Source organism: Brachypodium distachyon, chromosome 4, assembly GCF_000005505.3.
Source record: "Brachypodium distachyon strain Bd21 chromosome 4, Brachypodium_distachyon_v3.0, whole genome shotgun sequence".
NCBI classification, from domain to species: domain Eukaryota; kingdom Viridiplantae; phylum Streptophyta; class Magnoliopsida; order Poales; family Poaceae; genus Brachypodium; species Brachypodium distachyon.
The window spans coordinates 26,025,009-26,041,590 of NC_016134.3; the positions used below are offsets into that span (position 1 = coordinate 26,025,009).

The following is a 16,582-nucleotide window of genomic DNA, read 5'->3' on the forward strand; positions in this document are numbered from 1 at the left end:
CTGCTTTTGGCCGCTGCAGCTTCAAACTCTCTATTTTACTGAATTGCACTTCCACCAAAACTACATACAACACCCAAAGTAAAGGTAAGCGGTGACCTCCAAGTGAGAGTAAACATTGTTATCGTCGCAAATCAAAAAAATAAATACAAATTGGTATTCTCAGAGATCAGGCACGATACTTGAGCTAACTCAGTACGCAATTATAGTAGGCACACAGATAACATACTTGAGCAAATGGATAAAAACACTGCCCGGAAGACAGTGGGTCTCAAGGAGTTGGACGATCGATTTGTTTATACCGTGTGTCCTGTTTGGGCTTCTGTCCATGTGTTTCACATTTGTAAATTCTTATCCTCCGGTCCATGATAGGGAGTATCTGTCTCGGACAACTTAGTATAACTTTGTCCTATGTTATATGTGAGAATAAAATCTGATAAACTAATTACTCCCTCCGTTTGAGAATTCTTGTCTCAAATTTGTCCAGATGTATCTATTTTTTAAAAGTATCTAGATACATGTAATATTTCGATAAGAATTATGAAACGGAGGGAATGGTATTTGTTTTATCGGATCTGATAAACTAATTATGTTAGGTTAGGCAGGGCTACCGGCCTACCGCGATCAGAAAAAAAAAACACATGGACGCACTAAATTTTCAGCAGCTGAAGATGTGTGCGGCCCACAGGCCACGGTACAGTATAAAAAACGCTCCATTCAAAAGCTCACACGACACATCGTTTTCTTGTCAAATCGCCACACAATGGATAAGGTGCTACCCACTGACCACGAAAATTCACTTCCTCACTTCACCCCCGTCCTCCTCTACCGTTCATCTCGGCTTGCGGGGGACGGCCGTCCGCTCAATCGAGCAACCAAGCGATCAGCACGTTCATGTCGTTCACGGCGAGCTGCAGGGTGACTCCTCCTCCGACGAGGCCTGCAACCTTCATCACCCCGCGCAGCCTCTTCAACTGGGGCAGATCAGCTCCCGCCAATCCGCCGCCGCCGGAGTTCAAGTACCACGACGACGTCGCCCCGCCGTTCCCTCCATCCCTACTCTCCACCACTTACCTCGCCGGCCGCGAGCTGCGGTGCTGCTACAAGGCCACCGCCGACGGCTTCCTCGCCACGGACTTCCACCGCCGCTGCGACTTCAAGGGGCCCTGCGTCGTCATCGGCCGCAACGCAACCACGGGCCTCCGCTTCGGCGGGTTCAGCCCGGAGGGCTACCGCAGCACGGACGACTACTACGACTCCCTCAACGCCTTCCTCTTCTACTGGCCCGAGGGGGCCGTCGAGGCCCACGGGCCGCCCGTGGTGCTGAGGAAGGTGGGCGGGAGCGGGGCGGCGCTGTTCGACTACGCGCGGGGCGGGCCGCAGTTCGGGGCCGACGGGCTGCTCATGGGCCCGCCGCTCACGGCCGTCATGGGGGTGTTCACCGGGCCGGATGCGGCGGGGGTTGGCGTCGGGGATCTCCGGAGCGCGAGGTCCAGGCTGGGGCTGTCGTACGCGAGGAGGGAGGACGGGAAGGGGAGCTTGTTTGGGGATGAGAATAGGGCGGAGGTTGATGAGGTGCTCGTCTTCTGTAGCCCCGAGATCGCGGCCATGTACGGCTGACTAGCTTGATCAATGAAGAGCTTAATTAGCAGCATCACTGCGTGCATCAGCGCTAGAAGACAGACAGACAGGCGGTGTTCTGCGTTCACGCGCGATCGATGCAGGCAAAATGACATGCCAAGTGGTGGCACTGTGTGGCTGTCCATACCTCTCGAATGAAATTTGTGGATGAAATCCATGCTTGCTATGATCCATATGTGTGAACCTCTTGAATTTCATCAAGAAGTATTACGATTTGTAACTTATGTAAAATAAAGATTAGAAAGGTATTTTTGGTTCCTCGATTGGAATTTGTTAGTATACATTTGGTCCCTGGACTGTCAAAACCAGATACTTTCAGTCACTCTCTCGGATTAATTTGAACGGTTTTACCCCTCGTAGAGCGGTTTTTCCTTAACAGTTTCCACATCGGATGCCAAGATGCACGGTTGAGGGACCAAATGTCTATGATTTCGAGATTCTACCAATTGTGGGATCAAATATATATGATTTTGAGTTCACGAACCATTTGTATACTTTGCTTCCAATTGAGGGACCAAAATATACTATACTTTTATCTTCCGGGACAGGGTTGCAAAGAACCGCAGTTGTCATTAATTTTCTCACGCGGCCACCACTTCTATATATGTTGGAGGTATGGTGCTCTACAAACATGCAAAATTTTAAGTTGAAAATCAAATGTATTTGAAAGAAATTAAAAAGAATAATATACAAATGAAGTGTCAAACAATAAAAGATCACTATTCATGTTGATTTTTTTTCTGCTACCAAACGATAATTAAGTTTGGACTTGAAATTTTAAACATATATGAAACATGACTTCTCTAACATATGTACTCCCTCCGGTCGGTATTACTTGTCTCAATTTGCCCAAATACGGATGTATCTATGTGTAAAAAGCGTCTAGATACATGTAATATTTCGACAAGTAATTCTGGCCAGAGGGAGTATTTTTCTTTGAGAATATTTTAAACTTTTTTCCGATAAAGTTTGCATATGCAGTTAAATTGTTGCTTCTCTAACATTCGATCAGGAAATTAAAGTGCTTTATTCTCTGGACAGTAACACACTTATTGTCCCTTGAGGAGTGCTTCGTCAGGAAGCTAGAGAAGTTGCTAGGGAAGAAGCCAAAGCCATTGAAAATGTTGTCCGACGGCAGTGCGCTTTGTCATCACCAATTCACCATAGCCAAGAATCTTCTTGCTCTCCAAATCAAGCGTGACAATCCACGTACTCCCGTCGTGGCCATACGGAACGAAGTAGAGGATGCGGGGGTCGTCCATGCTCACAAGCGGGAACTGCGGCATCCCTTTGGAGAGCACATCATGGTCATAGCCCTCCATCGCCCAGAGCTCGTCGGCTCCTACTCGCCCATTAATTCCATCTCGTCGTCGTCGTCGTCGTCGTCGTTCGCCCTCCTGACCAATGTCCAGACAGTGACGGTGAAACCAGGGGCGGTGTACTTGCACTCGCAGGTACAGGTGGGGCACGGCGACGGCGTGCGACTCTTGCCCCGGAGCATCGCCATTGTTGGTGACGCACACGGCCCGGAAGTCATGTGGAGTCGCCGTGTGAGGCAGAGGCGCGGGGAACGGGATGTACTTGAGCTCGGGTACTTTGCTGCCGACGTCGCAGAAGAGAAGGCCCATGTTGTAATCGACCCAGCACAGGTAGCGACGACTGAAGGGGACGACTTTGTGGGTTGTCCACCGGGCAAAGTCCTGGAAATTGATGTTGCCGCCGCGGCTCGTGACGGGGATTAGCTCCCATTGGCCACCGCCGTTTTTGGACGAGGAGGATTGTATCCTGAAGAGCTCGGCTTCCAGCGGCGCCGTCGGGGTTTCGGCGGCCGGATGTTGATTCTGAGCTCCGCCACCACGAAGCCTTCTTCGTCGCCATCACCAGGACCAGGAAGCAGCAAGAGGCCGATGGCGTTTTGGTTCACCATGCGCCTCGTGGACCTCCAGTTAGCATCCTTCCCCACGGCCGCCTCCATGGCCATGATCTCGTCGTAGGTGGAGTAGCAGCGCTGGAGCAGGGAGAGCCTGGGGCCGGAGGCTCTGTAGAGGAAGTAGTCCATGGCGTAGCGGTGATTCAAGGGGAGCCCGACGAAGGGGACCTCGACGCGGAAGAGGACGGCGCCGGAGGGCTCCCGCTCCACCGGGCAGTAGTGCAGGCGGAAGCGGGATGACGCCGGCGGCGGATGGAGTTCCAAGGAGACGCCGATGGGCTCGCCTTTGGTGTCCCTTGCCCCCGCGGATGTCGCGTCGGCCGCGGCGGGGAAGGAGCCGGCGGCCGGGTTCTCGTAGAGGAAGAATTGGTCCAGGAGCACCCAGCTGGGGATGGCCGGGGCCCGGTTCGATTGGATTTCCACCATGGCATCGCTGCTTCGATCGGATCGGCGACGGCACACGGCAGATATATCGATCTACTGGATCACGCTCGCGCCGTCGGTTTCGACAATACAATGATAAAAAAAGTTATGTTTCAGAAAGTTTTTGACAATTACATAGAGACAAGACATGAAGACATGGTAGTTATATTTGCACAAACTGCTCATATTCCGCACAACAATTGTAAAGTCATATGTATAGAAAGTTCCGCTTAGCCTCCTCAACACGGCGCTCCGCGCCAAGTGGCTGTGGCTTCAGCATGTGGATGACTCGAAGCCGTGGAAGGAGTTTGCTGTCCGGACCACGCCCGAGGTGAGGGATCTTTTCCAGGCGACGACTTCGTCGCGGGTTGGTGATGGCGGCAGGACCCTGTTCTCAAAGGACAGATGGCTTGAGGGCTGTAGAATTCGGGATGAGTACCCTTCTCTTGTGGCGGCTGTTCGACTCCGGGTCGTGAACACCAGGTTGGTTCGCGAGGGGTTGCAGGGCGCTTGGCTCACAGATGTGGGTCCTGACCTGGGTGAGGTGGCTCTCGCTGAGTTCCTTGCTCTGTGGACGAGGATTCAGCACTTTCAGCTTGCGGAGGGACGTGAGGATGCCCTGCTGTGGAATTGGTCCGTCGATGGCGTCTACTCGGCACGTTCGGCCTACAAGCATCTGTTTGCAGGCTTGACAACGGACCCTTTGGCGGCCCAGGTCTGGAGGACCAGGGCACCGGGCAAGTGTCAATTCTTTGCTTGGTTGGCGGCGAAGGATCATTGTTGGACGACTGATCGTTTGCAGAGGAGGGGCTCCCTCACCCTTCTCAGTGTCCGCTTTGTGCTCAGGCGCCGGAGACCCTGTTGCACCTCCTGCTGGGTTGCGTCGTGGTGAGACAGATTTGGGAGGTTATCCTCGTCGCATGGGATTGCCAGGACTGAGGCCTAGCGTGAACTCTAGCCTCCAAGAGTGGTGGGCCGGCATTACGGGGCCTCGTGCGGTGATTAAGAGCTATCGGATGGCGGTCACTCTTGTGCTTTGGGCCATTTGGCGTCACAGGAATGATGTGGTCTTCAACGGAGCCACTCCTTTGGTTCGGGTAGTGCTTCTTTTTGTTCACGAGGAAGCGGCGAGGTGGGAGAGTGCCGGGCTGCTTAGGAGTGGGTTGTTGACGCTACTTAGTTCTTTTTGTTAGTTTTTTGGCCACTTGGTGACATTGTAACCGTTTCGATGTTGTAACTGGCCTTCTCGCTTCTTCTTCTTAATCTGATGATGCACCCGCTGGGTTGCATTATTAAAAAAAAAATCTGCTTAAATATTTAGATATAACATTAACACACTTATATGCATAAAAAAGAGATGTGGTAATTTGAACTTCGAACTAATCTTTCCATCGCAGGACAACTTGTGATAGTGTATTCAGGATGGAACATTAGAAAAAAGAGAAAAATGTCATGACACAATATTCATAAAAAAGAGATGTGGTAATTTGAACTTCGTACTAATCTTTCCATCGCAGGACAACTTGTGATAGTGTATTCAAGATGGAACATTAGAAAAAAGAGAAAAATGTCATGACACAGCAATAAATTTTCTAGAACTGTAACATAAAAATAGACCCATATCTCACAAGATGCGCTACACCTTACACACCCTTGAAAGCTGCTCCAACAGAAAGGCGCTAAAATAAGCTGCTGCTAGAGCCTCCTTTGGCATCAATCGACCTATGAGCGAACTCCCTGACCATAAGAACGCGATGTTGCGGTTGTTCCTGATATGGAATGAAGCAGGTCAGGTAAAGAACAAAGAAAATGGATAATTCTTTGTTAAAAAAATACAGAACCAAGATTTACGAAACCAAAATCCTATCAATATGTGAAATTAAACAAACACCATATGTTCCTAGGTTCATATGGGACTGCAAGTTTAAACATATATGATTTAGCATGATTGGCTAAGTTTGATACAGACAAAGCACAACGGTACTGTTCTGCAGGGTAAAGCCTCAATAAGCAGCAAAGGTAATATTGTAAGCATGTGTTACGTCCATGCTATTTTATCCTTGGATGAATGGATGCATATAGCATTCGCAATAGTCACCATTAATATAACAATTTAGCTTCTGATGCAAACATAGTTTCTGCTTCTAGCAGAATCACGGCTAATATGACAATTTTTTTATATAGGTGTGCTGTAGTGTTATAATTTTAGTCTCCGACCAAAATTACTTGTCGAAATATTACATGTATCTAGACGCTTTTTAAACATAGATACATTCATATTTGGGCAAATTTGAGACAAATAATATGGATCAGAGGGAGTATTTATTTGTTCTTAGAAGAGGATATTGATCTTAAAAACAAAGGCCAAATAGTAACCACTGGCTTGACATGTGAAGCATGATAATACATGGCAACCATTATTCAGAAGCAAATGGAGGCGTGCAATACTCTTCCCCCTTTGTACAAAATCAAGATAATTATTTTTACCAGCCAAGTAGTACTCACTAAGCATAGGGGAAAGTAATGGGCTAATGGCTTCATAATATCTTTCAGATCCATCGGGTCACCGAGGTGATATAAAAACTATTATTACTGCAATCGTTCTAATGCTTGAAAATTTAGAACTTGCAAGTGTGGTGTTCCAACAAACTAATTTAAAGCATGATCATAAAGGTCTATCTTTCTTATGATCAGTAAGTTACGTTGATGAAAAATAACATCCTTCTATTTATGCTTATGCACAACATATCGGAAGGATGACAACAACACCTGTAGTATTTGCTTAGAGTTAGTAACGGCAGATCGAGCCTCCTTATAAATTGGGGGAATCATGGCAATTCACAAGCATATGCACATTCAACCGGCGGTTGGTCCTGCCAAAAGTAAGAAAGAGGAATCAATATATTCCCAAGAAACACAACCAACATGTGTAAGGCTTGCCCTTTTATCACAAGTTTGTCAATTGCAGCCTTATTCCATACTACTCCTCACCGCCACCCACCAAAAATATTGATTCCTGGAAAGTATACCTCGGCAAAAGGAGAGGAAGAGGAACACAGCTGCTGCTGGAGGTTGGTCCTTGCAGTTATCAATTGCTGGAAAATGTGCGAGCCAGTTGATTTCAGCAGGAGCAGAGGAAGAGGATCGCAGCTGCTGCAGGTTGGCCTATATAGATATGCTGTTAGAATGTCTAAGAAACAAACCTCCTAAGTGAAAAAGTAGTGTGTCAACACCAAATGTTCCAGTTCTAGGTAAGCACAACAATCAAATGATATGCACTACTAAGAAAGGAGTCCCAAGTAATTTAATGAACACCAGAACACCTATGACATGGAACCTGCACAGGAAAGAAATAAATGCATACTGAAATTTCTGGTATTCAACTCAATTGTACAAATTTAAAGGGCATGAAACAGTAATACAGCTTTGGACAGAGTATAAAGAATATCAATGAACCAGTGGTACAGTGGTTAATTCGCTGGATCAACTTACCAGAAGAAGAAGCAAGTTGGGAGGATGCTGAGTTTATCAAGAAGATCTTTCCCAGTTTCCCCACTTGAGGACAAGTAGGATTTTCAGAGGGGAGTATTGTCATGATCTGAACTTCTGAAGTTACTGAAGAAGCGACACTTAATTCATTTCAGTTAACGGGCGGCTACGATTGGAAGATACCGGTTCACTTTATGAAGATCGAGCGGCTCTGTTCCATCCGGCAAACCTCCGTTACTGTGGCGCAATGTCTGAAGTTCATTTCTGAAGCCTGTCGCTGTCTCCGTTTTATGCTGCTTTCCGTTGAATTGAGCCATATAAAGGCCAGCTCATTCGCCGAGCATTTTATCCAGATATTTGCTAAGTTAATGAAACCCTAGCCGCCGTCGAGCGTATCTCATCCCCTTCTCTGTTTCTCACCCAAATTTCTCTGAATTCTCACCCAAACTTTCTCAAATTATCGATTCGGTGTTGATTTAATTAGTTAGGTCATCACGGGGGGGGGGGGGGGGGGGGGGCGTGGAGGACGGCAGCAGCGGGGGCGGCGTGAATGAGCTCTCGATCTCCCGGAATAGCGTCCCTACGGACAGGATCGGACGGCGAGCGATCATTCTGGCATCAGATCGGACGGTGCACGTGCTTGGTGCCATGAGAGAGCTTGGAGGAGGTTCAGTTTTACTGTCCTAAATAGGGTTTTTCCGTTCAAAGAGAAATGATCGTTTTTTTCTTTGTTTTGAGACAAGAGATAATCATCTTGATATTTTGCATTCTAAGCAGCAGAGCGTGAGCAAAACATAAGTGGGTGCCAATTTCATATCAAAACAGACAATGTGCATGAAAAAAAATCATACTGTATTTAAATCAATTAGTCGATTTGACTCCATATATATGTGTAAATTATTCAAAACATCTTAATTTTCATTGAAATAATTAGAATCTACGCACAAGAAATACCTAACCACGGTGCTTAACCAGTAGTCCTGCGTCGGGCATTAGACCGCACAACAGTGATAGGCATGTGGCATGCATAGCTGCCAGACGTGTGCTGCAGGAAGAAGTGGATTGAGGAGATCAGTAAAACCGAGTGACCTAGGTAGTTCACCGTCAGATGATTAGGTCGGTTGATTGCCATTGGGAAGGAGGAGATGCCGAGGGCGATGCTTCCGTCGATTGTTGCATTCTAACTTCGACTGGACCGATGAGGTTGGAAAAAGATTAGTTGTTGATGGGTTAGTCCCCTGCATTGAACACGAGAAGATGCCAATTTTATTTATTTTGTACTTTTGGAAACCGCATAGCTCCGCACAACCATTTAATATAAAAGATAATTAAAATCTTACGTATGGAAACGTTGTCACCACCAATTCTGAATTAATAGGTAGAATAGTAGTATACATATATAATAAACGTAGATTTAGATATGTATAAAGATATTAGATGTTTTACAATATATTCTATAATTAACATAGAAATGCATTATTAAAGTTTCTTTGAGCTTGGGTGACTGAAAATACATTAGTAACCCGAACGAGAAAGTTTTGAATTTTGAAGAGAAAAATATACGGAAAATTGCCCGTAGCATTATCTCCCTGCTCCCGCCATTGGCAACCGCTAATACCACCCAACCCACACGTGACAAGACCACCACAATTCACCGCCGCCGCGGCCACCATGGCCGCCGCCTCCACTCTCCTCCGCCTCCCCTCTCGGTCAGCCCCGAACTCCCAGGATCCAGTCCCTAGGGTCTACCCTTCACTCCTCGCGCGTCCGACGCGCCGGCGCCTCCTCCGGGCCGCCAGCTGTTCGCCCTCCCCCCCGCCCCCGTCTGCGCCGCTCGATTTCCCCCTCCTGCCGTTCCCGCCCGCCGAGGTAAGGTTTCTGAACAACCTGAAAGGGGGCCCTGATTTCTATTCATGTGATTTGTTAGAGATGGTAATCTGGCTGGTTAGCGAGATAGTGTCCGATGAAATCCTGCGATATAGCATGGCGATTTCGGTTGGTTTAAGGAGGACATTGCTTGGTTTTTGTGAGTCAGGCTGGATAGCAAGGCCGAGATGGTCTTGTTATAGTGATAACTGTTTTGTTTAAAGAGCCTATTGACGGGGGTCACTACTGTTAACAGTATTTGCAAGTTGCAATAATGCCACGAGTTTTTTTTTTAACTGAAAACTGTAGGAAAGATTCCGACAGTATAATATATTAATTAACCATAATATTTACAAGGAGAAAGAGGGGGGGGGGGGCAAAAGAAACAATGCCACGAGTTATGATTTCTGCCTCTGAAACGACTAATTAAACAGTTCCGTTTTCTTTTAGCCAACTTCAGGAATTGATTTGTGAGGTTACATATTTGGATCTGCAGTGTTTTCTAACTCATGAGTTTGCCTCGGTGCATATGCTCTGCAAATTTACAGAGTTGATAGAAATTCTAGTGAATGTTTTTAACTCGGTTGTAGTTAGTCGATTTTAGGCTTAGAAGATTCATTTTGTATTGTCCATGACTGAGATGATGAAAATATTGCAGGTGTTGATACCATCAGAATGCAAGACTCTGCACTTGTATGAAGCAAGGTATCTAGCATTGCTAGAAGAGGTGATTGCATTGGCTCAATCGATTGCTTTAAAATTGGTTTGATCAAGTTTATTATCCAAAAATCCTGAAAATTTACACAGAGATGTTACAACACTAAACCAAAGCCTCCATAATATTATAGGAGTCTAGAGTTTCAGGGGGTTGACTTGAAACTTTTAACAGAGGTTTTGTATTCCCCTTAATTTCAGTTTTTAGGAATTTAAACACGATGTTCATGAAATGCACAACCAAGCTTACTTTAATCATGCTACAAAACTAATAGGCACTTTAGAAAGTGTATCTACAGCTACGTAGATCCAGATATAATGTCTCTAGCATTCCAAAACAATACCTCTACATGCTACTCCTCTTGTACTGTGGCTCCGAAGCTCAGGACAAACATCATCCAGAAGTCCTAGAAACTGCAATGGTTGGGCTAAATGAATTCGAACGGTACCTCCCACCAATGGGGTCTGGAAACTGGTCATTTTAGGTAGATGACAAAGCCTTGGTTTGGACGTTCCAGGCAAACTTCCCTCAGGAGTTCTAGACAAACTAAGACCGTGGGATTAGGATTTTAGACAATTGGAAGTGCCAGGCTAGCTCACTCGAAGCTGCTAGCCAAAGAGAAATGGCCTGTTTTTTATCCCAAATGTACTGGAGGGTAACACTCGGAATGTACGAACAACAACAAATGCCTCTGATCAAACGGTTGTTCAGACAATCAGTCACCAGCTCTCTCACTCTCAGTCTCACTCTCACTCTCGGTTACAGACCACTTCACTTGGATGTTTTGGATGAACTACTCCCTCCATTCCAAAATACACCTCATATAGATTTGTGCACTTGGACCAAGACATCTCTCGTTTCTAGTGTCTGACCACTCATATTGGGTTAATAATAAATGGATATGAGTAGTTATTGGCCGGGTGCGGGTACCAAGAGAAAAATGAGGTTTATTGTGGAACAAATGAGAAAAATCTATATGCGTTGTATTGTGGAATGGAGGGAGTAAAAAGGAGTTTGTACAGAGGCACGTTTTTTTGTAAGGATCCTCTTTGAGCACTTAGCAACTAATATTCTTGATGGCTATTGACCCGTTCTCCTTTTACAGTATGGCATGCCTAGACTCAATGTGGACTTGTCCCCCTTTTTATCGTATGGCATACCTTTTTTCCCGAAAAGGAGGGCATGCCTCTGTCCTCTGTCGATCGATGCACACATCCTTAATATTATTGAACAAATAAAAATCATGCAAGTCTCAGTTATTACATCCCAAAAGTACAATAAGCTAGAATAAAATCACTCTCCTAGCCTATTGTTGATGTGTCATCCAAACCGGTTGAAGAAATCCTGAGCGACCGTCTTCAATCGGTTGCACCCAAACTCCAAAGAATCCGGAGCATCGGTCTGGTGCAGTAAGGACCAGGTATGAATCCAGTGTGTTGCCTGAAGAATAACCTGCAAAAAGTTGGAAGCTTTTTTCTTGTCAAAACCTAAATTGTTGCTGCAACTCCAAATCGACCAACAAACCGCACTAACCCCCACAAGGATAAGCGATTCGAGTTATTTGCCCAAACAAATTAGTAATACAGCTACGGGGTGGTAAACTGAAAGTCACAAAACGGTTCTCCAAACTGAAGTCGCCATCGGACAATCGAAGAACAGGTGGTGGATGGAGTCCTCTTGATTGCAGAAAACACATTTTCTGCAACCAAGCCAATTCCTTTTAGTCAATTTATCCTTTTGTGAGAATGACACCATGTCAAAGGTACCAGGTGAAAATTTTAATCTTGGAACTTTAAGCTTCCAGATAATTTTATGGCGGAAGAGGCAGCCAGAGTCAATTAGAGCTTTATTTAAAAAATTTAACTGTGAAACGACCTGAAGTAGTCAAATCCCAGGGAAATTTGATCATTTGCCCCACTTTACTTCAAATCCCAAAAGACTACATCAGGCTGATCATTGAGATGGACTGCAGCCATCTTAGCGCACAACTCATCCCAAGCAGTCCCGTGCCCCAATAATATCCCTTCTAAAAGCAATATTCGTATGGAATACCTAAACTCAATGCAATCCTTGATCATCGGAAAAGCCATGAGAACATTCTTAATCTTGCTTTTTTCTTCAATCTTTTTAGGGGTTGTCAATGTCAACCATACTACCATAAGGTTCGACAACTTGACATACTCATTTGTTCCATAATCGTGGTGTCCTCTTGCACAACCGCTACCCTCCGAGAAAGCTCCAAATCGGGTGAAAAATTACTCTTTGTATAAAGTTCAAGTAAATTCAACTAATTACAGCAAACTCCTTTTGAGGTTCAGAAAATACCAATAACTATCAGCAACCATGGCTATCAGAGTTACCGCCCCCTCCTAAAAGTTTCCAGAGCCGGTAATATACCCTGATGCAAGTCCTCGGTTTCTACGCGGGATTTGACCAAGGATTGCTCCCTAGCAAGCATATTTTTATGGGGAGGTGGTATTTAATTAGTTCTTTCTAGAGATAGTTCAGGTGCATTGATATTTAGTGAAGGACTGTTGATAGCAATAGAAATGGGATTCTGGTACATCATCCTTCATGAAACACAAGACCTATGTACATGTTGCTGTCACTAAATAGTCAAGGCACAAAACTTCAGTAGAGTGGCCTGCAATATCATTTTGGTTGCAGTTGTGGGGAAATAGGCTGATCTGTTGTTGCAAACTTGCAACTCCTCACTCAACAGGCCTTGTATAGGAGGAAAAATTCTCTTGTGCACTTTGTTCTCGATCCAGTTTTATCAAGCTCTTCTAAGGATTCCTTTGCTGTAAGATATGGCTGTTTGGTCCAGATAGAAAGTGTAAGTTCTTTCCTACATGTCAAATATTTTGACGAACTCAATGGGAGGGTTCTTGTTAAGATCGTTCACCTTTTCTACTCAATGATTAATCTCTAGTATAGGTTCAAAAGCTGGATCTTGGAGCATTAGTCTCAATAAGAGGTTTATGCCGCGTGAACATCAAGAACCTTCTGCAGGTATGCACATTCCGGTTCTTGAGTTTGAATTGTTCCTTAAACGTTCATGTATACATCTTATCATATAGAACTGTATTATGGTTATTAATAATTTTAAATACTTGAAACTTGTATGTATTACATGTATAATCCACTCAAAGGTTTTGTTCTCACTTCCTATGAAAACGACGCATTCCCATTTTAACTGTCATACCCATAGGTACAGATTCTGTAAGTTCATCTGTTCGAGTTTATGGACGGGTCAAATGTTGTGTTAGTTCTGAATTGTTAATTTGGCACGTCTACGTCCCACAAATAAGAGAATGGCCAGAAAGATGCTCTTCAAATCCTGAATTCGATATACTGATTTATGCTGTTACCTTTCACAATTACCTCTTATTTTTTGCTTCATTCTTCCTCGATCCAGATGGAACCCTACTTGCGTGGTGATATTTCTCCTATGATGGACAAGTTTAGCGGCGGCACCGAACTGGGCATGAGAATTTCCAAACTAAGAGAGGGCATGTGCAATTTGCATAGCCTTCAAATGAAGCTTAAGGTTTACTAGCGGTTCGCAAGTCCTGGAACTTTTGTTCCTTTAACGGTTCGCAAGTCCTGGATAATGGTTTTTTTTTCCAGTCTTCTGAGATCACAACTTCTTCATTTAGGTACCTGAGGATGAACCGCTGCAAACTAACATCAAGAGCTCTCTACTGTGGTCTGAGAAAGAAATTTTCGAAGACTATGATAATGAATTTATTCCAGGTCTCCCGGAACGTCTCTCCTTTGCCGCGTACCAATCAGTTTCAGGTTATAGCGGATTGCTCTGTTTTTACCTCTGATCACATCTTGACTGTATTCTGTTTCAAATCTAAACCTTACCTGGAATGGCCAACCAAAGAGATGCTGCACAAAAGGTGCATCAGATTCATTTAGCCTAATCTAACATCAAGTCATATACTGCAGGTATGTCAGATGCAGAACTTCTTACCCTGCAAAAATACAAGATAAAGGCAATGGATTTAACGGACACTCTGGAAAGAATAAATAGTGGAATCGAGTATGTAGAACACAATATCGGTATGATTGCCGCAAGACTGGCAATTCAGAATATATGATCCTTGGTGCCACTTGCTCAATCACTCGTATATCATCATCGTCGTCATCATCATCATCATAGGAAGTGAGCACCTAGCTAGTACTTCTGAGATCTAACTGATGCTGATGATCCACACAAAGTCTAGTTACATTCTCTGGCCACTTTGCATGTGCAATGTATTCAAGGAGAGGTTCAACAGTCATCACAGCATCATTATTTTTGCCATACTATTGATGTACTTCAGAGAGTACTATGGATTACAATTAGAATAACTCCAGCAACTTCATTTGGGATAACCCTTACAGGTCTGTTTTAGTTAAATCTTAAAGCTCTCTTTTTATCAAAAATCTCATGCATCATTCAAATAACTTATACAAGTTCATTCCATTAGAAAATCCATACAACTGATTCAAGGTCTGGAAAGCCAAAAAGGCTACAAGCTCTGGTATGAACTTTGAAAATCTAAACCAAACTGATTCATACAACTGATTCACCTGAAAAGCCTACAAGGCTACAAGTTCTGGTATGAACTACAGAATCTAAATAAAACTGATTCATACAACACATACATCTGGAAAGCCTACAAGGCTACAAGCTCTGGTATGAACTCTAAATATCCAAAACGAACTGATTCATACAACTGATTAATCTGGAAAGCCTACAGGCTACACTCTGGTATGAATTGTATAAAATCATCAAGGAACTGATAAGGGGCTAACATGCTAAGTTGCTAGCTACCTCTATCAATGGCAGAAGGACCAGCTACTCCTTACGGCCTGCCACAATGTCGACACCGAAGAGGCGGATACGCCCGCCACTGCTAGGCGCAGTCTCCATCACTTGTGGCTGCATCTCCTGTTGACTGATGGCACCATCACTTGCGAGAGGTGGTGCTACTGTTGCTGTTGCCTCACAACAATCTGAGACCGCATAATTCACCAATGGGTGGTTGAGGTCTATGATTGCCGGAGCTGGTGCCGATGTTCCGGCTGTGATAGCACCAAACGAGGCATCATCACGTTCCGGGGTGGGGACTGCTGGCGCTGGCATGGTAGAAGTGCCGCCTACATGATGCAAGGGCTGTGCTGAGACATTAATTACCTTAGGGATCTTTTTCCTGCTGTTGTCGCCTGCGTCGGACATGTGCTTTTTTGCGGAGCGCAGTTTAGCAGCAAGATAGGGCCCTTCCGTGATCTGTCTCCCGGTATCCGCATGCAGGATCTCTGCGATTTGAGCCCTGTCCACGGGTGGGGTGGCCACACCCGTCGTCCGTGTTCTGTTGTTGCCATTCCTAGGGTTCCGGCGTCCCCTCTGTCTGGTTGCAGCTTGGTCCTGGACGAGCTGGTCGTCCTCGCCATTAGACTTCTCCTCCAGGGGATTGATCTCGACCTTCTTCTTCTCCCTTTTCTTCCCCACGCCCGCTCCTTCCTCTCTAGCCACCGGTAGCTTCCCATCCATGGCGATTAGATCTGGTTCCTTCTCACTATCGAGGCCACGCGGGGATGAAAGGCTTCTTGAATTGGTGCCGCTCCACGTCACGACCTGTGGGAAAAGGAAAACATCGAGGAGTTTAGATATAGATTTGTGAGAAACCTCGTGGCGTTGGGTCATATTATATAGGCGTGTGGGGAGTGGTGAACTAATGAAGGAAATACGCGTTGCGATTGAGCGATTGTGCGTTGGCGCGTTGTAAGGCAAGTACTAATTCCCTACCTCTGATGCCAGAATTCTCTTCTGTTGACAACCTAGCACCGACTAAGTCACTACTAACACTAGCAGAGTGCCTGTGCTTTGCAACGGAAATAGAAAAATGCGTTATTATGACTAGGCTTGGGCAAGAAAAACTATTATCTTGTATCTTCTATAATCACAATTTTTCATGATTATTATCTTGCATCCAAGTGGACAAGTTTGCATACTTTTTCATGGAGCTAGTTCTGATCAGTTTGTGAGTTATAATCGTTTGTCCTATATTTATTCTTGCAAATGAGTAGCCTCTGAAAATGACTTACAAATAAGTATAGTGGCCACACATCAAACCTCCAAATTCCTAATTTACCACGGCCATGATTTACCTGACCTCCCGCAGCCTTGTGCCCCTCCCCATCAACAGAACCCCGGCGTATGCTTGTAGCTTGCTTTCGAGGCATGCACTGCTGGTGCCATCTCTCCACTACTGCACCCCACGGTCCTATCGGGGTGGATGGGAGATGCAACGGTAGCGCGGGGCGGGGGGGGGGGAGAGCACTGGCAACCCTAGCAGGGAGTCAGATCTGCCTTGGATGCGCCAATGATGCAATGTAATGTACAGATCTAACCAGGAATCGCTTAAAGGATATGAAATTTGAGACACGCGAGCAAGGAGGAGGCATGTTGGGTAGTGGGTAATGACGGACAGACCTGGGCGGAGAAACACGTGCCGGCGGAAACC

General features: G+C 45.3%; 3 protein-coding genes across 4 annotated transcripts; 2 read left to right on the top strand and 1 right to left on the bottom strand.

Moving 5' to 3' along the window:
• The first annotated feature begins 723 nt into the window (after positions 1-723).
• LOC100824011 lies at positions 724-1,960 on the top strand. Its single transcript, XM_014902066.2, has one exon. It carries the CDS (start codon positions 892-894, stop codon positions 1,615-1,617), a length of 726 nt encoding a protein of 241 aa, XP_014757552.1. The 5' UTR covers positions 724-891; the 3' UTR covers positions 1,618-1,960.
• A 1,273-nt stretch (positions 1,961-3,233) lies between these two features.
• LOC106866707 lies at positions 3,234-4,298 on the bottom strand. The gene has a single exon (XM_014902349.2). The coding sequence runs from the start codon at positions 3,992-3,994 to the stop codon at positions 3,377-3,379; it is 618 nt and encodes a 205-aa protein (XP_014757835.1). The 5' UTR covers positions 3,995-4,298; the 3' UTR covers positions 3,234-3,376.
• A 4,767-nt stretch (positions 4,299-9,065) lies between these two features.
• Positions 9,066-14,472, top strand: LOC100824626. Of its 2 annotated transcripts, XM_010239526.3 has the most exons (7): positions 9,066-9,349; positions 10,005-10,073; positions 12,784-12,897; positions 12,999-13,073; positions 13,480-13,611; positions 13,721-13,862; positions 14,019-14,472. In XM_010239526.3, the coding sequence occupies exons 1-7, from the start codon at positions 9,152-9,154 to the stop codon at positions 14,168-14,170; spliced, it is 882 nt and encodes a 293-aa protein (XP_010237828.1). In that variant the 5' UTR covers positions 9,066-9,151; the 3' UTR covers positions 14,171-14,472. The 2 variants fall into 2 exon arrangements, with proteins under 2 accessions (XP_010237828.1, XP_010237829.1); XM_010239527.3 differs by lacking the exon at positions 12,784-12,897.
• Positions 14,473-16,582: the final 2,110 nt, after the last annotated feature.